Source organism: Herpailurus yagouaroundi, unplaced genomic scaffold, assembly GCF_014898765.1.
Source record: "Herpailurus yagouaroundi ecotype Mexico unplaced genomic scaffold, PumYag 29, whole genome shotgun sequence".
In the NCBI taxonomy this organism is placed as follows: Eukaryota; Metazoa; Chordata; class Mammalia; order Carnivora; family Felidae; genus Herpailurus; species Herpailurus yagouaroundi.
Window position 1 is genome coordinate 43,497,624 of NW_024412377.1, and position 18,389 is coordinate 43,516,012.

The following is an 18,389-nucleotide window of genomic DNA, read 5'->3' on the forward strand; positions in this document are numbered from 1 at the left end:
TCTTTCCAGGCAAATAGTGTTAGACCTGACTTAAGTTATGCAATACCCAGATGGTGTCTCGGAGAACTGCTTGGTGTGGAAACCCCCTCCCCCAATCTGGTGTCAGAAGTCTTGTGAGTGTGGTAGTCGTGTGAGTGTAAATGACACACACACAAGAGATGTGTAGTTTTTTCTTAACAGTTGTGAAAAACAGAGGACTCGGGTTTAAACGTGGTGGTTTGGTTTCTTTCTTTATCTTGTCTTGTTTTTACCCATTGGTACCTGTGTGTGTTGATGATGGTGGTTTGGGGCCATTAAAAAAAAAAAAAAAGACAATCGCTAAACTCCATTGGGATCTTTTCTGTTGCTGCTGTCCAAACATTATATCCACCGCTTGCCCCTGTTCCCTGCTCCCCCATGATGGATGGGGTAGCCTGAGGCTTTTGGAACTGGTGAAATAACCCATCATGTGGGAGGTTTTTTAAGTTTATTTATTTATTTTGAGAAAAAGAGAGAGAGAGCGAGAGAGCACAAGCGGGTAAGTAGGCTCTGAACTGTCAGCACAGAGCCTGACGCGGGGCTCAAACTCACAAACTGTGGGATCATGACCTGAGCGGAAATCAAGAGTTGGACGCTTACCCGGCTGAGCCACCCAGGCGCCCCTGACTGTGATGGTTTAAGAAGAGGTGTGTGATGTGTGTCAGACTGGAAGCAAGAAGACCGGTTGGGTTCCTGCATCAGCAGACTAGATGAGATCTGACCAGGATTTGGACGGCGTGGTGACAGCAGTGGGCACGACGAGAGATTGTGTCTGGGAACTATCAGGACGGAGAGTAAAGAGCCTCAGAACTTGGTACGAATTGCACAGCCCTCTCTGTGTGAAGAGAGGTTGGGCTCTGGGGTAGAAGGCAGGCACAGGACATGACTGCTTCCTCTTCCACAGGGAAGAAAAGTTAGATCAGTGGTAAGAGCTGAAGATAGTGGGTCTGAAAGTTCTTTTTAGCAGTCACAGCCATTCAGCCCTAAGATATGCTGCCGGGGGTGCCTGGGTGGCTCAGTCGGTCAAGCGTTCGTTCGATTTCAGGTCAGGTCATGGTCTCACGGTGCGTGAGTTTGCGCCCCGCGTCGGACTCTGTGCTGCCAGCTCAGAGCCTGGAATCTGCTTCAGATTCTGTGTCTCCCCCTCTCTCTGCCCCTCCCCTGCTCATGCTGTCTCTGTCTCTCAATAATAAATAAATGTTAAGGGGGAGTGGGAGGGAGGGGAAAATGGGTGATGGGCATTGAGGAGGGCACCTGTTGGGATGAGCACTGGGTGCTGTATGGAAACCAATTTGACAATAAATTTCATATTAAAAAAAAATTTTTTTTAAAAGATATGCTGCCAGTGAAGCTACCGTGGGTTCTGGAGCCAGACTGACCTGGGTCAGAGTTACAGGTCTCCCACTCCTTGGCACAGTACCGGGGGAAAGTGAGCTTCTGTGAGCCCCAAAGTCCTCATCTGCAAAATGAGAATAATACTTTGCATTCACTAAGACGATGAAATAAAAAATATATATAGAGACAGGGACAGGTGCTATCCCAGAAACACTGCAGGCACCATCAGTGGTAGCTCTGGAGTGGCCTACATAACTCCCTAGGGAATCTTTGTTTTTAGATGCCAGACTGCATTTATTTATTTGTTATTTAATAATGCTAACTACTGAGCTCCCCATCAGTAGACATACCTAAGTGCGGATTAAGTGACCTCTTTTGGAGCATGCTCTAGAAGGGTTTGAAATATTGGTGGCCACTTAGATAAGAAAGTGTGTGAGTTCCTCTCCATGGCCGCCCCACTCCCCGCAGTTCCATTTCGAAGGAACTCATTCTAAGGAAGCAATCTGATCAAAGGTGTGTAAGATGATTATTGCAGAACTATTTTGGCTGAGAATGCAGAAAATCCCAAATGCCCAACAATGAAGAATGAGTCATCATACATCCCTACCATGAAATACCAAGCAAATTGTTTGGAATATTTTAGTATACATGTTTATTGACATGGAATGATAATCACAACATATTACTAAGTGAAAATGTAGGTTATTAAAAATATGTGTTATCCTGTTCCATTTTATTTTTTGACCATTTCTTCAAAATATGTGCATTAAAAATGGAAAATTGGAAAAATATGCTTTAAATACTCATGGTGGTTATCTCTGGATGGTAAGTTTTGGGGAAAATTTAACCCTTTTTCTCAGGGTTGTCTGTATTTTGTCATAGAGTGAGGATTACCTTTGTAGTAGTAATAAGCATAAACGGTAACAGAGCTCTGAGGTTCTATCAACTGCTGGGGTGAGGAGAGGACCCCATTTGCGATGAACAGTGAAGGCTGGTGACCCCAAACCCACCCTGTCTCTCCACAGCTGAAGTCCAGGAGCATGGCAGAACTCCCAAGGCTCAGAAAAAGAGAGCCTTCAAAGCAGCCAGCCCTGGAGACGTGAAGCCCCCAGGAGCCCCAGGTGGGAAAAAACCCAAAGCAGACCTCAGCCAGAAGACCCTGGAGATGGAGGCTGCAGCCCCAAGCCTCCCAGCCTCCTCCATTCTGACCCTGGTGTTAGGGAGGGGCCGCTTCCAGAAGGTGGGGGACTCTCTCAGCCTGCGGGCTGGGGATCTCCTGGAGCTTCGCTGCCCGGGGGAAGGTGGTCCACTGGAGGGTGCCTGTATACCTGGAAGAGGAGGGCAAGGAACGCCTGAGGTATGCGATGGAGTAGCTCCTCTGACTACCGGCATCTGAAAGAAACAGTGAGATGGGCTCACGAGACCCACCAGTTGCGGAGTGGTTTAACAGAATGAGAGCCATGGCTTCCCACAATCCGGGATGTCAATTCTGGGGGCAGCAAATGGTGCCTGCAGGGAGAAAGGTGGCAGTAGTACGGGGGACAGGCTGTCTGACCTAGCTGTGCCGGAATGTTGGGCTGAGACGCCCTTATGTCAGGGACGCCGTCATAGGGGAGGCAGAAATGAAGGCAGAGTTGACCCCACCAGCATCGCTCACCCCAGGTCCAGAAGAAAATCAGGCAGAGGCTGGGACATAAAAGGGTTCAGGAGATTTGTCCGCCTTCTCTCAATTCAGCCTCTTAGGGTGAGATTTCCTGGAACCCTGCCTCCTTTAGGGGGTAGAATCGCTTAGAGGGCATTTACTGGCCTGAAGAGCGAGACACAGGGAAGGAGCCAAGGGCAACAAAGGAGTTTGGGGGATGCCGTTTGCGATGCCATTTGCGACGCAAGGACAAGGTCTGTGAGGGGTAGATGGACCAATCAGAAGATGTGCATGAGGCCAGAGAGACAGGCGAGCAATCAGCAAACCCTTACAGCCTAAGTGGGGAAGGGAGAAGACTGAGTGGGCCATGTGATGAAAGCTGGGGAGGGGGACTCTCAGACGACTCCACGCTGCTCGCTAGGTGTCCCAGGCCATCCCCGTCTCCTGCCTGCCTCACCCTGGCCCAGCCCCACACCTGTCTTTCAGAATCAAGCACTTCAGCCGTCACAGCCAGCTGCAGCTGGTCAACTCCACAGGCGCGGACACGGGGGAATACAGCTGCTGGGCTCAGCACTGCCAGGATGGCGAGGGCGCAGAAGGCGAGGCCCGCAAGGGAAAGACCTTCATCTTCTTCACAGGTGCCCCGGAGTCAGGTCTCCAAGAACGTCAGTCAAAATGACAAAGCTGGAACTAGCAGGCTGGTCTTCAGCTGTCAGTCTTAGAAGCCCTTACCAGAGAGGAAAAAGCACCCCAGGGCAGGAATGGGCAGGGAAAGAGGGATTTGAAGTCCCCGAGACGGACCTCATGTTCATGGGCGGTGGTAGAGCATCAGGAAACAACTAATCTGTGCCAAGCTCATTCGTCTCTCTCCCTCCTTCCTTCCCAGACCCAGAGGAGCTCTTTGTCCCCACCGAGGATTATTATAAGGTGGTGCAGTTGCACAGCCATCAACCAGTCCTGCTTCCCTGCCAGGTGACCAACCCTCTGGCCCATGTGACACTGCATCGGGAGTTCCCCCGGAGGAAGTCCCAGTGGATGGGATAGACATCTCCTTTGACGTGAAGAAGGGCTTCACCATCCACCGGCCCCGAGCTTCCTTGGCTGGAGCCCTCTTCTGCTTGGCCAGCCTGGGTGGCTTGAGACAAATCTCTACCAAGTACATGCTGATCTACATCAAGTGTGCGTGGGCCTAGGGCTGGGGTGGGCGGGGCGAGGGAGGATATGGGGAGAGATACCTCTTAGGGACTTCAGATTTGAGTTCTGTGGATCACGGAACGCTGAACAACCAACCAGCTTTCAAGAACACCCCACGTAGTCAACCATCTTGTCCAGACAGGCAGCCAGTCAGCCAGCCATTGATCGACACTGCATCAGTGCAGGCTTTCTGTCCATCCACTCATTCTCAATCATGTCACACTATTCCATCCATCCATCTGCCCTCAAGCCAACCATTCCATTCATCCATCCTCCATTAGATCACCGGTTCCATCATCTACCCATCCCCTATCAATTCAAGCACCCCAACCATTCCCCTCTGGGACCTTACTCATTCCACCCATTCATTTCATTCAATGGTTCCAACAATCAGTTCAACATGTTTGTTCCCATTTCTCTCCCATCTTCTCCATGGCAGACCCGTGATCCTCCCCCAAACCCACCATCCAAGCTTCAGCAACATCAGTCCAACTGGGAGAGAACTTCAGTGTGACCTGCACGGCTCTGGGTGAGCCAGACATTGCTGTGGACTTTATCTGGGAATATCCAGGGCAGAAGGTAAGCCAAGGGTAAGAGGAGGCTGTGTGTGTGTGTGTGTGTGTGTGTGCATATGTGTGCGCGCGCTGACGGTGTGTTGGGCAGGAGCATGGGGGTGAGGAATTAGGAGGAGGATCAGGAGCGATCATGACAGAGTGGAACCACTGCTTGACTAAGACTCAGAGGAACCTGACACTGCTTCTCTGTGTGACCTTGGGCAAGTCACTTCCCTTTCCTGGGCCACAATTTCCTCATTTGTTAAATAGAGCTACTTCTCAGGCTACTGTATAAAATTCGTTCCTTTGTTAATTTATCCAATAATTACTGAGCACCCACCACAGGCCAGACACTGTGCTAAGTGCTGAGACCACAAGGATGAGGCGAAAAGAGATATGGCTTCTGCTGTCTGCAAGCTTACAGTGGCAAATGATCACGGTCACCAAGAGAATACTAAGTGCTACCCTGAGGATACGACAGGACGGATGCGATAGCACCTTAAGATAGAGTCAAGGAGTCTTCTCTGAGGTGACATTTGAGTTGAGACCAGACTGGCCCAAATCTCATGAGAACAGAGCCGAGGCAAGTGCTCAGTCCCTGTGGCCAGTGTGTGTCTAATAAGAGATGAACAAAATACATTAGCAACTGTCTCCTGGGCATCTGCCGTGGGCCAGACCTTCCTAAGGGGTTGTTGGAGAGGTGATAGTGATGTTCCTTCCTCTCAGAGAACTTAGCCCCACAGCCTGCAAACATCTGGAGAGCACCTGGGTCAAAAAGCAGATCCACCAGCATTGAAAACTTCAGGAATTCTTAAAAAGCCTTCCTGGAAGAGTGGGATTTGACATAAGCCTCGGAGGGTGGGCTGGACCCAGCAAAGACAAGGTGAAGGTGAGCTCCCCAGAGGCCTTAGGAGGGAACGAACGGGGGATAATCCTCCCATTTGTCAAAAATGGAAACTGAGACCCAGCAAGTGGTAAAGAACACACTCATGGTTGGGAGACATGGCTTCGCTGTGCTAGCATTTCCTCAAACATGTTCCTTGGAATGGTAGCATACCAGAAAGTCCAGCCCCAACCTCCCAATAAAGTGCTTTTAGGAAAACACTGCCTCTTATAACCATCGCCTGCCTCGGAGATTCAAAACTCACATGCACATGTGACAGACTCAGTGGCCGGAGTCTCCCCAGTTTAATTTTACTTGACTCAGTGTTTCTCAAACAATTTTCATAATAGAATCCCACCTCCCCTTCTCTGGGGAGGCAGCACCCATTAACCCCACAAAACCAGAGTGCCGCAAAACCCACACCGCGGGGTGCTGCTCCCAGCCAAGTCACTTCCTGTGTCTCCTTGAGTGGGAGAGGAGACCCCAGCTTCTCCCCAGGGACTTGAGAAGCCCACATTTCCCACAAAGAACCTGGCCTTTCAGGTGCTCTGATATATGTGTGTGACCTTGGGCGAGTCACTGTCCCTTTCCCTGAAGGGACACAGTACCTCTTACTTGCCTGCTGGTGCCTAAGTCAGAGATGACACCTGGGGTAGCTGATGGACAGTTATGTTTTGTCCCTGCAGCTGGGCCGACCCCCCTACGTCAGTGAGTGGGCCAGTGTCGTTCGCCAAGAGGGCCAGGTACAGCAGGAGGCAGGGAGTACCCTGCATGTGGAAGAGGCCCGGGCTGGGGACTCTGGCATCTACACCTGCAGGGCTACCAACCTTCAGGGCACGGGGACTGCCACCACCCGCGTCCGTGTAACCAGAAGCTCTCATGTGTCCCCTGCCCCTTCCTAGCTCTGTCCCTGGCTGCAGGCATCCTGGTGTGGAGCAGCGGGCAGAAACAGGGGTAGGTAACTGTGTGAACCTTGGTGTTGTTATGCCAAGCCGTTGTCCCCTGCAGAGCGGAAAGAGCCTTTGCACTGACCCCTGAGACTCTGCCCACCCATACCTCTTCTAATGGCCAGCCATCACTCCAACATCGGGCCCCACTCCAAGGCTGGGCAAAGCTAGGGCCAGTGGGGTACCAGAAGTCCAGGAGGGAGTACAGAGTCACTGATGAGTCACCCAAGCCCAGACCATACTCCTCAATGATTCCTGCCACTGGCAAAGGTCCTCAGAGAGGAGCCACCTCCTCCCCGTTCCAGGAAAACACAGGGGCCAGATAAACACAATACCATTGTTTCCACAGCTTGTCTGCCCCAGTGTGAGGCCATGACCGCAGTTGGTCTCCTTGCATCCACCATAGGTTACTTGAGGGAAACCCTGCTCCCCATGACTTGCCCCTTCTCTAGCCCGGCCCCTCTCAATTAAAACCATGCTCTCTAAAGTGCATTCTGCAGCCTGAAGTGCTTAGGCTGGGGTAGAAAATTGGTCGCAGGAGTTTAGAAAATGCTGGACACTGCTTCCTTCTTGGAAATTTGTAGTGCACATTACCATATTAAAGGTTCTGAGCAGTCCTGCACTTTGCAGATCTGTTTAACTGGACTGAATCTAGAGTTTCTCAAATTACTTGGCCATCGATTCTTTTCTTGGTCATGCCTATTAATATGCAATGAATGAGTGTATCCCAGACAAGCTTTGGGAAAAGTTGCATGAAGAACTATGTGTGCACTTCTCTTCAGAGCTGTTCCCAAGGCTCCCAGATAGATAACTTGTTTTCCTATGGCTGGAGAAACAGCTCAGCACTCCTCTAGCCCTACTAGGGGAGAAATGGAGAAACAGTCGCATCTGAACTCCCATAACTACACATGGCTAAAGACCAGACCATATCCAGGGGAATAAAGAAGGCAGTCTGGGATCTGGGATGATGGAGGAAACCTCCGTTCTACTGGATTGTCTTTTCTTACTTGCTGGCCTGGGGCCTGGGGCTATTGCTGAGGGATCTCAGGCAAGGCCCTCTGGCTCCTGTGATCTGTTTGCTCTGCTGCTGAAGAGGGATAAGAACCGGCTTCAAGGATCCTAGGCAGATGAGAGGAGGGAAGTGTAGCTGAGAGCACTGAGTTAAAATGCTCTGCGCAGGGGAGGGGTTATCATGATGGCATCCAGATGACCGGAAGCTTCCTGAGAAGAACAGTAAACCCACGGACGGTCTGGGCTGGACAGGCATGCTGAGTTTGGTTACTCTAACTGCCCCTCTGCACGGATGGGGAAGCTGAGGGCCACATTCCGGGGTCCTGGCGCCTGGCATTAGGGGTGGTAGAAGGAGTCAAGATAGGGAGGAGTAAGAGAGGGACCGGAAGTGAGTGGGGCAGGTAGAGGTCAGAGGAGAAAGACTAAGTCACACATCTGATCCTTCCGGAGCCTGGGGAGAAAAACAAGCACACCACGCGAAGAGCTGGATGACAGAGGAGGTCCTAGTCCTTGTTTTGGGGGCCCCACTCCCCACTTTGGTTTCCTCGTCGGTATAGGGATGAGGTCCCAGCTCTGCGTGTACCCGGGTGTCACTGAGACTGAGGGACCAGGAGGGCTGAGGACTTGCTCTGGCTTAACCCCTGGGCTGAGCAAGACTCCGGGACCGGGAGCAGTCGCCTGCCCCACACCAGCCCCAGCCCCAGCCCCAAGGGCCTCCAGTGACCCCCTTACCAGCGGCCCGCCTTTCCCTGTTGATTCCCAGGGTGTGGGCCACTTCCTTCCCGGTCCCCCAGCCCCTGGTCTGAGCCTCGCACTATCCTAGAATGGGGCACTGTAGTGACTCAAGTATCATTCGCTGGGTTCCCCTGGCTGTTTTAGAGGAGAGGTAACCTGAGGCTGAGGGAGGGCCCGACCAGAGGTGGGAACATCTCGGGGAGGGGGGGAGCTGACAAGTCAGGACCAGTGGGTTGTCACTTCTTCGTCAGATGGCCTCAGTGGCACTGGCTGCCCCTGGGAAAAGCTCGGGACTTCCCTGATTTGGACGGAGAGAACTGGGAGGGATGGAAGGACTCCTCTTTGCTTGTTTCCTGGGCCAACTCAGGGGAAGGTGCTTCTGGGGCCTCAAAGCCCGGTGGGTGATCCTGCACGGCCCAAGCCCTCAGGGCTCCCTGGGCTCGCACCCTGGCTGCCCATCTCGCTCCTGCCCTCCGCCCCTCCTGGGCATGGAACGAGAGGCCCCCGCTGTCTTCTCTGGTAAATCCTCAAGAGGGCGCTGTGACCACAGGCGTCCTGGCCCTGCGTCCTAGCTGGCGAGGAAGGAGACCTCGGTGGGGGTGACTGAGGCCAGAGGGAAGGCGGGGGAGGCATCGGCCCCGAGGACCCGGTACAGCAGCTCCTCCTTCTCCTGCTGGAGCTGTCGCCGCAACTGGCACTCCTTCTCCAGGGCCTCGCGGGCGAGAAGCAGGTCCTCCGAGAGCTGCCTGTGGATGGAGATGGGCCGACGTTGCCAGGGGGAAGCAGCCCGACAGCGGCCGCACAGACCAACCCATTCCTCTGGGAGGCCTTCCTCGGATGGGCCGCCAGCCCGCTCCAGGGCCCCCACCGCCCTGTCGTCCTGTCCTCTGCCTGTGTGCAGGAGGCCATTCATTCGATTGGCTGACAGTGGAGCCTGGCCCTCCCAGGCAGACAGCTCTGGGTTCAGATCCGCCCCACTAGTTAGCTGTGTAACCTTGGACAAGTTATTGACTCTTGACAAATTTCAGCATCCTCATGGGTACAATGGGACTGATCATAGGAGGACCCAGCTCTTTGAGTAATTATGACGATTAGGTGAGACCATATGTAAAGTATTCAATGAATTATGTCTGACCCATGAGGCAGGCTCTCATTTACTAGGCCTTTCGAACGAGTTCATTCATTCATGTACATTCATTCATTCATTAGGTCACCTCAGCTAGAAATTTCCTGTCCTCTCTTCCTGTGTTGGGCTTTGCCGTGGAGCCTGCTCAGCCAGGATGGGGACAGATACCAGTCAGGGCACTGAGACAGGTTTCTAGGCAGAGCTGGGTCCCTTGGGATTCTTGACTCCCATTTTCTTGACATTCCCCAGAAAGGCCTGGGCCTACCTGCCAATCCATTCCCCAGGCTTCTCAGAGACCCTCCTAAGGAGAGATTTTGGCCAAAAGGGTGGGGGTGGGAGGAGAGGAAGCAGGGAGGCAGCTACCTTGACATAACCATCTGGTTGCGGCCCCGGACATGGAGCTCCTCATTCTCCTGCTGCAAAGTGGTGATTTTTTCCTCCAACATCAGATTTTTTTCTTTCTGCAACACATCAGAAGGAGCTCAGAAAGCCACCCGACTCACATGGCACAGTGTGTTTCGTCACCTCCCTCTTATCTGTGGTCACTGAAAACACCGACTCATTCTGGACTAGATGTTACATTTCGTGAGGCAACGAGCTTACTTAAAAAAAATGTATGTAACTAAGGAGGGGACACAGGGTTGCCAACTTTCGATTTTGCCACATGAGATGTAGGAAAAGAACACAGCCGCTCCCACGTAACATTTCCATCAGTTCATAAGAGAATGGATATTTTTGGTTCTCCCAAAGTCAGAAGGATATAATCTATATAAATAAGATTACGTGTGTCTGTTATACTATTCCACAAGCGTGGTCGAACAGGGACTCTCTGAGACGGGCCTGAGTAGAACGTAGGCTGTGTGGTACACGTGGGTGGGGAGACTCCTTCCAGAGCACCATCATCTCTGCTTGGACTCAGCCCCGGGTTCCCAAGGCCTCCCTTCTCCTGGAGACAAAGCCATCTGTGTGCCCAGCGCCCACCACTCCCCAGGCCTGTCCTCGCTCACTGTGGCCTCCTACGTCGGTCTGATTTTTCAGACTCAGCTTCTTCCCCGGCCCCTGCCTGACAGGGGACATCTGCCAGCCCCTCCTGATTAGCCAGGTTACCTGCCCTGGTGTCACCCAAGCTAGAGAAACATGAATAGTCAAGAAAAGCACGGAGGCCCTATGAGAAGGAGCCACTGCTTGACCCAGACTGGCCACAGACAGGCCACAGCCGTCCCCAGGGCCAGCATGGAAGGCAGGTCAAAGCTGGGGTGGACCAGGCTGGGGCCTCCTCCAACTGCCTTCCCTCCACACGCTTTACAGAGGAAATGCCCGGAAAACAGAAGCCCGAGGTGTATCTTCCCAGCGCCCCCCTTCCAGTCACACACACCACCGTTTCCATGAGGATCAGCCGCTTGTCCAGCTCATGGATACGCTCGTTCTTCATCTCGATGACAAAGTGTAAGCTCTCCAGTTCCTGCTCCCAGAACTGGTTGGGGCTTCCGTAATCCTAGATGGGGACACGAAGTGATCTCACCAGACCAGCAGGGACAGAGGGGCAGGGGCTACCTGCCTCTTCCCCATTGTGTCTCCAAATCACCGTTTGCCTCTCACATGCCGCCTCCTTCTCTTGGCTCACAGTAAGTGCTTACTGCGCGTGATCTCATTCTAGCCTAATGACGCCCTTCGAGGCAGGCCCCACTACCACCCCAGCTGAGGAACCGCAGCGCCGATCGGGTAAGTCACTCACGCCAAGTGGTAGGTCAGCTCTTTGCACCTCGTTCCTCCTGAATCCAGAACCTGAGCATTTTACCATCTCCCCTGTGCTCTAAGTCTTTCTTTCCCCGCAGTGACACGAGGACCCTGTTTCTTCCAGGCTCAGGTCTGAGCCCTGGCCTTGAGGAAGGCCTGGCCTTTCCTGCTGCCCAGGCCCTGACCTCCCTGGAGATTCAAGAAGGAAAAGTATTCTCTGCCACCCACCTGGATGTGCTTCTTATAGTCTCGGCTCAGAATGGACTCTTCTACCCTCTTCATCTTGGCCTGGAAGACCTCCAGCTGTGAGGACAGTCCATCAATGGTCTCCTGGAGAAGGGAGCGGGAGGGAGATGGTCAAAGCCTGGTTCATAAAGGCTGAAGGTGGACGTCTGTGCATCCCGGAAAGGGGTCAGTTTAGGATTCTTCCATCTATCTTCACTCTGTCCTACCCAACAATGCAGGCTTGGTTTGCTTCAACCATTGCCTGAAACACGCCAGCCCTATCTCTCGTCATAGAGCCTTAATGGCTCCCCATGCCCTTGGGGACAATGTCCCGGTGTTTGAGGCTGGCGCTAGCTTGGCATTCAAAGCCCAACCATACCAGGCTCTGCACTTTCCCAGTTTTCCCTCTTGCTGCTCCTGCGGCCAGGCATCACACCAGTCCTTCTGCTGCTGGGTACATTCCTGCCTCCTACTCTCCCTTGTCAGGAGTATCCTGCACCCCAACCTTGCCTATTACCTTCAGGATAGAGCAGGGCTTCGATATGGCCCCCAGGCCCCACAGTTTGGCCCTCGCCTCCTGTCCAACCTCAGCTCCCTCCCACTCATACCCTTCACCCCAGGCATCTTGGACTTCTTTCAGTTCTACACGTACTCCATATTTCCCTCTCCTCTCCAAGTCTTTAAGCACAGTTTTGTTTTGTTTTCTGCCTACGGCATCCTTCTTACCCTTCTTCATTTGAAGAATTCCAACCCATCCTTCAGGTTCCAGCTAAGATTTCATACCTCTGGGAAGTGCCTGACCTGACAAATTGGCTCAGACACCTTCCTTCGTGCTTCCGCCTGCCAGCCCAGTCACACTGTGGTGCCCGGTCCGTGAGGTCTCTAAGATCCTCCAACAGTCCTTAGAAAAACAGGCCAACCCTAATCTCAGAGCGAGTCCTCTTGAGCTGATAGCCCAGTCGCCACATGGAGGGGCTGGATACACAGAAGACACTCATCCCTATCCCTCACACCTTAAGTGGAGGCCGTGCTGTTTTGCCGCAGGCCCTCCCCTCCCCTGGCAGAGTCTGCCATGGCCCAGCTCTTCTCACCTGCAGGGTTGCCTTGGCCTCCTGGAAGGAGTGGGTGAGGGCTTCCTTCTCCTGCTCGTGTGAGGCCCGGAGGACTGCAGGGAAAGGAGACCTCTGTGAGCTCAGATACCCTATAGCTTTCTGGCAGGCGCCATGAGGGCGGGAGAACTCGCGTGATTAGCAGGGCCCCCCAGGGGCCGGGGGTCTGGGGACGGTCTTATTCAATCTTTGTTTACTGGGCTTGCAGCTGTGCCAGAAATATAGGAGATATTTAACAAAAGCTCATAGAAATGGAAACAAATTATATCCTCGGAGGAACCGTGAACCCTACCAGATTGTGGGGCCACCCACGCCTCACTGAGGCCAAGACCCCAAAGATCCTGCAGCGACCTTGTTCATTTTGTTCACCACGCCATGGACCGTGCACAGAGCCAATGTGTTGCAAGCTGGGTTACCCAAACTTTGAAACCGTTAAATCATCACTCATCAAACCACTGGCACAAAACTGCAGTCAGTACCTTTCGTCCGGGGCCGGGAAACCTACCTTGTCCTGATTCTGCTTCTTCACAACTGAGAAACCTTGCGAATATCACCTCGAATACCTAAAAGTCCCATTGCCTCAACTGTGAAGTGAGTTGTCACTAAGGGATGGCCGGAGGATGGCATGAGAAAAGGACACTCAAGGGCTTTCCCTTGATTGATTCCCCCAAATCAATATAGTTTTATTTATTTATTTATTTATTTATTTATTTATTTATTTAGAGAGTGGCATGCGTGTGTGAGCAGGCGTGTGAGGAGCAGAGAAAGAGAGGAGAGAGAACCCCAAGCAGGCCCGGTGTGGTCAGCAGGAGGTCCGGTGCAGTCAGCAGGAGGTCCGGTGCAGAGCGTGACCTCGTGGTTCATGAGATTGTGACCTGAGCTGGTCTCAAGAGTTGGACTTGGTCGGACTAAGCCACCCAGGTGCCCCAGTATAGTTGTATTTATTATCCCTCCTCCTTTGTAGAGCTCCTTATGGAAAATTCTACCCTTGTCTCTGCTGAAAGAAGACAACTGAGAAGTGACCAACCAGTGGGCGGGATGGGAAATAGGACAGAGAGGACAGGGAAAAAAGAGCTTCATACGACCAAAGGCCCAGGTATACATGGGCCTGCGTCACAGTGGGCAGTGACACACACACAAAAACAGTGTTTAGTGACATAAATGTGTCAGAGCTGTCAAAATGGAAAAGATCAGCTGTTTGAAACCTACAGGCTAACTTTTTCCAAATCACAGGCCTAATTTGTTAATTTGCCTACTAAGATGGGTTCTGGGGGCGCCTGGGTGGCTCAGTCGGTTAAGCGTCCGACTTCAGCTCAGGTCACGATCTCGCGGTCTGTGAGTTCGAGCCCCGCGTCGGGCTCTGGGCTGATGGCTCGGAGCCTGGAGCCTGCTTCCGATTCTGTGTCTCCCTCTCTCTCTGTCCCTCCCCCATTCACGCTCTGTCTCTCTCTGTCTCAAAAATAAATAAAAAATTAAAAAAACAAAACAAAAACCTTAAAAAAAAAAGACGGGTTCTGATTCCAGGTAAGATGGAAAATGTAAACTCCATATAGTTTGTCCCACTGAATGTAGCTATGAAACCTAGACAGACTGAATAGAGTAGTTATTTGCAGACAGCGAAAGGTAAATGGTAGCAGGCAGAGGGGGCAAGAAGACCAGAATTCAAAGTACCACGGAACCAATAGTCTGAAACAAGACTCAGAATCGTATGTATTCACATCATTTCAGAATATAATACAAAATTACTCAGCATACGAATCCAAACGGCAAAAGCAGGAAAATCTTAACTTGGCTGAGGAAAGATATTCAGCAGATGTCAACACTGTGATGCTACAGATGTTGGAATTATTAACAGAGACTTTAAGGCAGCCGATACAAAAATGCTTCATGATCTGGGCGCCTTGGTGGCTCAGTCGGTTGGTTGTCCGTCTTCAGCTCAGGTATGATCTCACGGTCCGTGAGTTCAAGCCCCATGTCGGGCTCTGTGCTGACAGCTCAGAGCCCGGAGCCTGCTTTGGATTCTGTGTCTCCCTCTCTCTCTGCCCCTCCCCCTCTCACACTCTGTCTCTCTCTCACTCTCAAAAATAAACATTAAAAAAAATTTTTTTTAATATAAAAAAATGCTTCATGAAGTAAGGGTGAATAGTCTTGAAAAGCATGGAAAGATAGAAAGCCTGAGCAAACACATAGAAGCTATTAAAAAGAACCAAAAGGAAATTTTAGAACTAAAAAATGTGATAAATGAAATTTAAAAATTTCCTGGGTGGGCTCAGTAGCAGAACAGAGATGACATAGGTAAAAGCCAGTGAACTTGAATATAGATCAATAGAGATTATCTAGTCTGAACAATAGAGAGATAAAACGATTGGAAAACAATGAACAAAGCCTCAGGGACCCATAACACAATCCGGAAATGTCTAACATTCGTGCATCAGAGTCTCAGAAAGAGAAGAGAGACAGCGTAGCACACAAACTGTGTTTGAAGAAAGGATGGTTTGAGTGCTTCCCACATGTGGCAAAATGTAAACCTACAGATCGAAGACACTCCCTGAGCCCCAAAGAAAGCAAACTGAAAGTAATCCACACCCAGGCACATCATTTTTGAAAACTAATAACCAAGAAAAAATCTGGAACAGAAGCAGAGAAAAACAGTGCATTATGTAGAGAAAACAACAGGGAGAATGACTGTGGATTTCTTATCAGAAACCTTGGAGAGGAGAAAAAGTAAGAACGTAAATAAGAAATAAAAATGGCTGAAATAAAAGAACGGTGAATCGAGAATCTGATAGCCAGTGAAAATATCCTCAGGAAAGAAGGTGAAATAAAGACATTCTCAGATGAAAAAATACTAAAATAATTCCTCACCTGCAGACCTTCTAAAAGAATTGCTTAAGGAAATGCTTCAGACAGAAAGCAAATGATACCAGAGGAAAACTTGAAACTTCAGGACTATAGGAAGAGCAACCAAACTGGTAAACGCCTGGGTAATTAATATTCTTCTTCCTCTTCTTCCTTGTGCTCTTTAAACTACTGTTGGTGGTAAATCAATGTAAACAGTGTAACATTATCTGATGGGGCATTCAGTGTATGCAGACGTAATACCTAAGACAAACACAACAAAAAGGAGAGAGGATTGGGACTTATGCAATAGTAAACTTTCTGCATTCCACTCGACATGGCAAAATATTAATTCTGGGGGTACCTGGGCGGCTCAGTCGATTAAGCGTTTGACTTCTGCTCAAGTCATGGTCTCATGCTTCGTGGGTTCAAGCCCTGCGTCCGGCTCTGTGCTGACAGCTCAGAGCCTAGAGCCTGCTTTGGATTCTGTCTCCCTCTCTCTGCCCTTCCCCTGCCTGTGCTCTGTCTGTCTCTCAAAAATAAATAAAAATTAAAAAATTTTAAAATATTAATTCTAAGTTGTCTCTTAAGTATTTTGTAATTCTTAGAGCAAAGAATTTAAAAAAAAAATAACTATACAGGAGATATAATTAAAAGACCATAGACAAGTTAAAGTGGAATACTAAAAACATTCGAATACTCCAAAATAAAGCAGGGAAAGGAAAGTAGAGGATAAAAACAGAACAACCAGAAAACAAATACAAAAATGACAACCTAAATCCAACCATATCAATAACAACACTAAACTAAATAATCTAAACATCCTAAATAAAAGATAGGGATTGTCAGAATGGATCTTAAAAAAAAATCCCCCAACTATGTGCTATTTAAAAGAAACCCACTTTAAATATATGTCATAGGTAGATTAAAAGTAAAAAGGTAGAAAAAGCAATATTAATCAAAGGAAGGTTGCGGTGGCTATATTCATTTCAGATGAAGTACACGTAAGAATAAGGAATATTACAGGGATGAGGAAGGTCATTACATCATGATAAAGAGGTCAATTCTCCAGGAAGGCATAGTAATCCTAACTGTTTATATACATAACAAAGGAGCTTTGAAATATATGAAGCAAAAACTAACAGAACTGAAATGAGCAACAAAGACACAATTATAGTTGGAGACTTCTATGCTCTTCAGTATTCATTAGAAAAAAGAAGCATAAATCAGCAACGATATAGAAGAACTGAACACTGTCAACACACTGATTTAATTAATTTATAAACTACAACCTGACAGTAGCAGAATACACATTTATTCAAGTGCACATGAAACATTCACAAGATAGACCATATCCCGAGTCATAAAACAAACCTTAACAAATTATCAAATGAGCAAAATACAAACCATGTTCTCTGACCATAATGAAAACAAACTGGAAATCAGTCACAGAAAGAGAACTATAAATCTCTAAACACTTAGAGTGTTTGATGAGCCAAAGAGGAAGTCTCAAGGAAAACCAGAAGATATTTTGAATTGAACAAAAATAAAAACACAAAACATCAATCTGTGGGATGCAGATAATTCAGTGCTTGGGGTGGGGGGTGATTTATAGCACTAAAGCCTTATGTTAGAAAAGGAGAAAGGTCTCAAATCAATAATCTAAGCTTTTAGTTCAAGATACCATAAAAAGAAGAGCTAAGTATAAAGCAAAAAAAAAAAAAAAAAAAAAAAAGGAGAAGGAAGGAAATAAACAGAAATCAATGAAATTGAAAATAGGGGGAAGAAATCAATGAACCCAAAAGCTGGTTTCTGGAAAGGATTAATAAAATTGATAAACCTTAAGCAAGACTGACAAAGAAAAAAGAGAATACACAACTACCAATATCAAGAAATTAAGAGGGAATACCACCAAAGACACAGAAGATATTTAAAATAATAGTAAGAGACCACTACGAGCAATTCCAGGCATATAAACTCGACAACTTAAATGAAATGTACCAATTCCCGAAAAAACTACAAACTACCAAAATTCACCCAAGGTAAAATGCATAACCTGGGCATTCCTATTACTGCTAAAGAATTTTAATTTGTACTTAAATACTTTCTGGATAACCAATGTGTGGGAACAGATGATTTCATTCACAAATTCGACTGAACATTTAAAAATGATATAATACCAATTCTATATAATTTCTTCCATAAATGGAAGAAAATGGGACATATCTCAACTCATTCTATGAGGCAAGTCATACTTTAAAAGTTCAACTGGGCAGATGGTACAGAACAATTGCCCTCATGTACACAGACACAAACATCTTCAGTAAAATATTAGCAAATCAAATTCAGCAACATATAAAAAAGGGTAATAATAGCAGCATGACCAAGTAGGGCTTATGCCAGGAAGGCAAGGCTAGTTCAATATTTGAAACTCAAATCAGGGGCACCTGGGTGGCTCAGCTGGTTAAAGTGTTTGACTCCTGATTTCGGTTCACAGTTGTGAGATTGAGATTCTCTCTCTCTCTCTCTCTCTCTCTCTCTCTCTCTCTCTCTGCCCCTCCCCCCACTCACGTGTGTGCACTCGTAAAAGGAAGGAAGGAAGGAAGGAAGGAAGGGAGGGAGGGAGAAAGAAAGAAAGAAGAAAGGAAGGAAGGAAGGAAAGAAAGAGAAAGAAAGAAAGAAAGAAAGAAAGAAAGAAAGAAAGAAAGAAAAGAAAGAAAAGAAAAGAAAGAAAGAAACTCAAATCAATGTAATCCACCATATTAACAGTCCAAAGAAGAAAAATCACACCATTATAGGGGTCATAGATCTAAATGTAAAATTTAAAACCATACAAATCTTGGAAGACAACATAGAAGATCTTTGTTACCTGGGGTTTGGCATAGAATTTTTAGGCTACAACACCAAAAGCATAATCAATACAAGAAAAAAAAATTGGAATTCATCAAAATTAAAAGCTTTGCTTTGCAACATACATTGTTAAGAAAATGAAAACAAAACAAAACAAAACAAAACAAAACAAAACAAAACAAAAC

The 18,389-nt window shown here is 48.6% G+C and overlaps 1 protein-coding gene across 1 annotated transcript in view; it reads right to left on the minus strand.

Annotated features, from left to right (window-relative positions):
- Positions 1-5,900: 5,900 nt before the first annotated feature.
- CCDC69 (coiled-coil domain containing 69) overlaps positions 5,901-18,389 on the minus strand; it is a 34,818-nt gene continuing 22,329 nt past the window's right edge. The window contains exons 5-9 of the mRNA XM_040498024.1: positions 12,499-12,572; positions 11,411-11,512; positions 10,821-10,940; positions 9,809-9,906; positions 5,901-9,065 (exon numbers count right to left, since the gene is read on the minus strand). Coding sequence (XP_040353958.1) covers positions 8,888-9,065; positions 9,809-9,906; positions 10,821-10,940; positions 11,411-11,512; positions 12,499-12,572 — 572 coding nt within the window. The 3' untranslated portion in view covers positions 5,901-8,887. The remainder of the gene's footprint in view (positions 9,066-9,808; positions 9,907-10,820; positions 10,941-11,410; positions 11,513-12,498; positions 12,573-18,389) is intronic.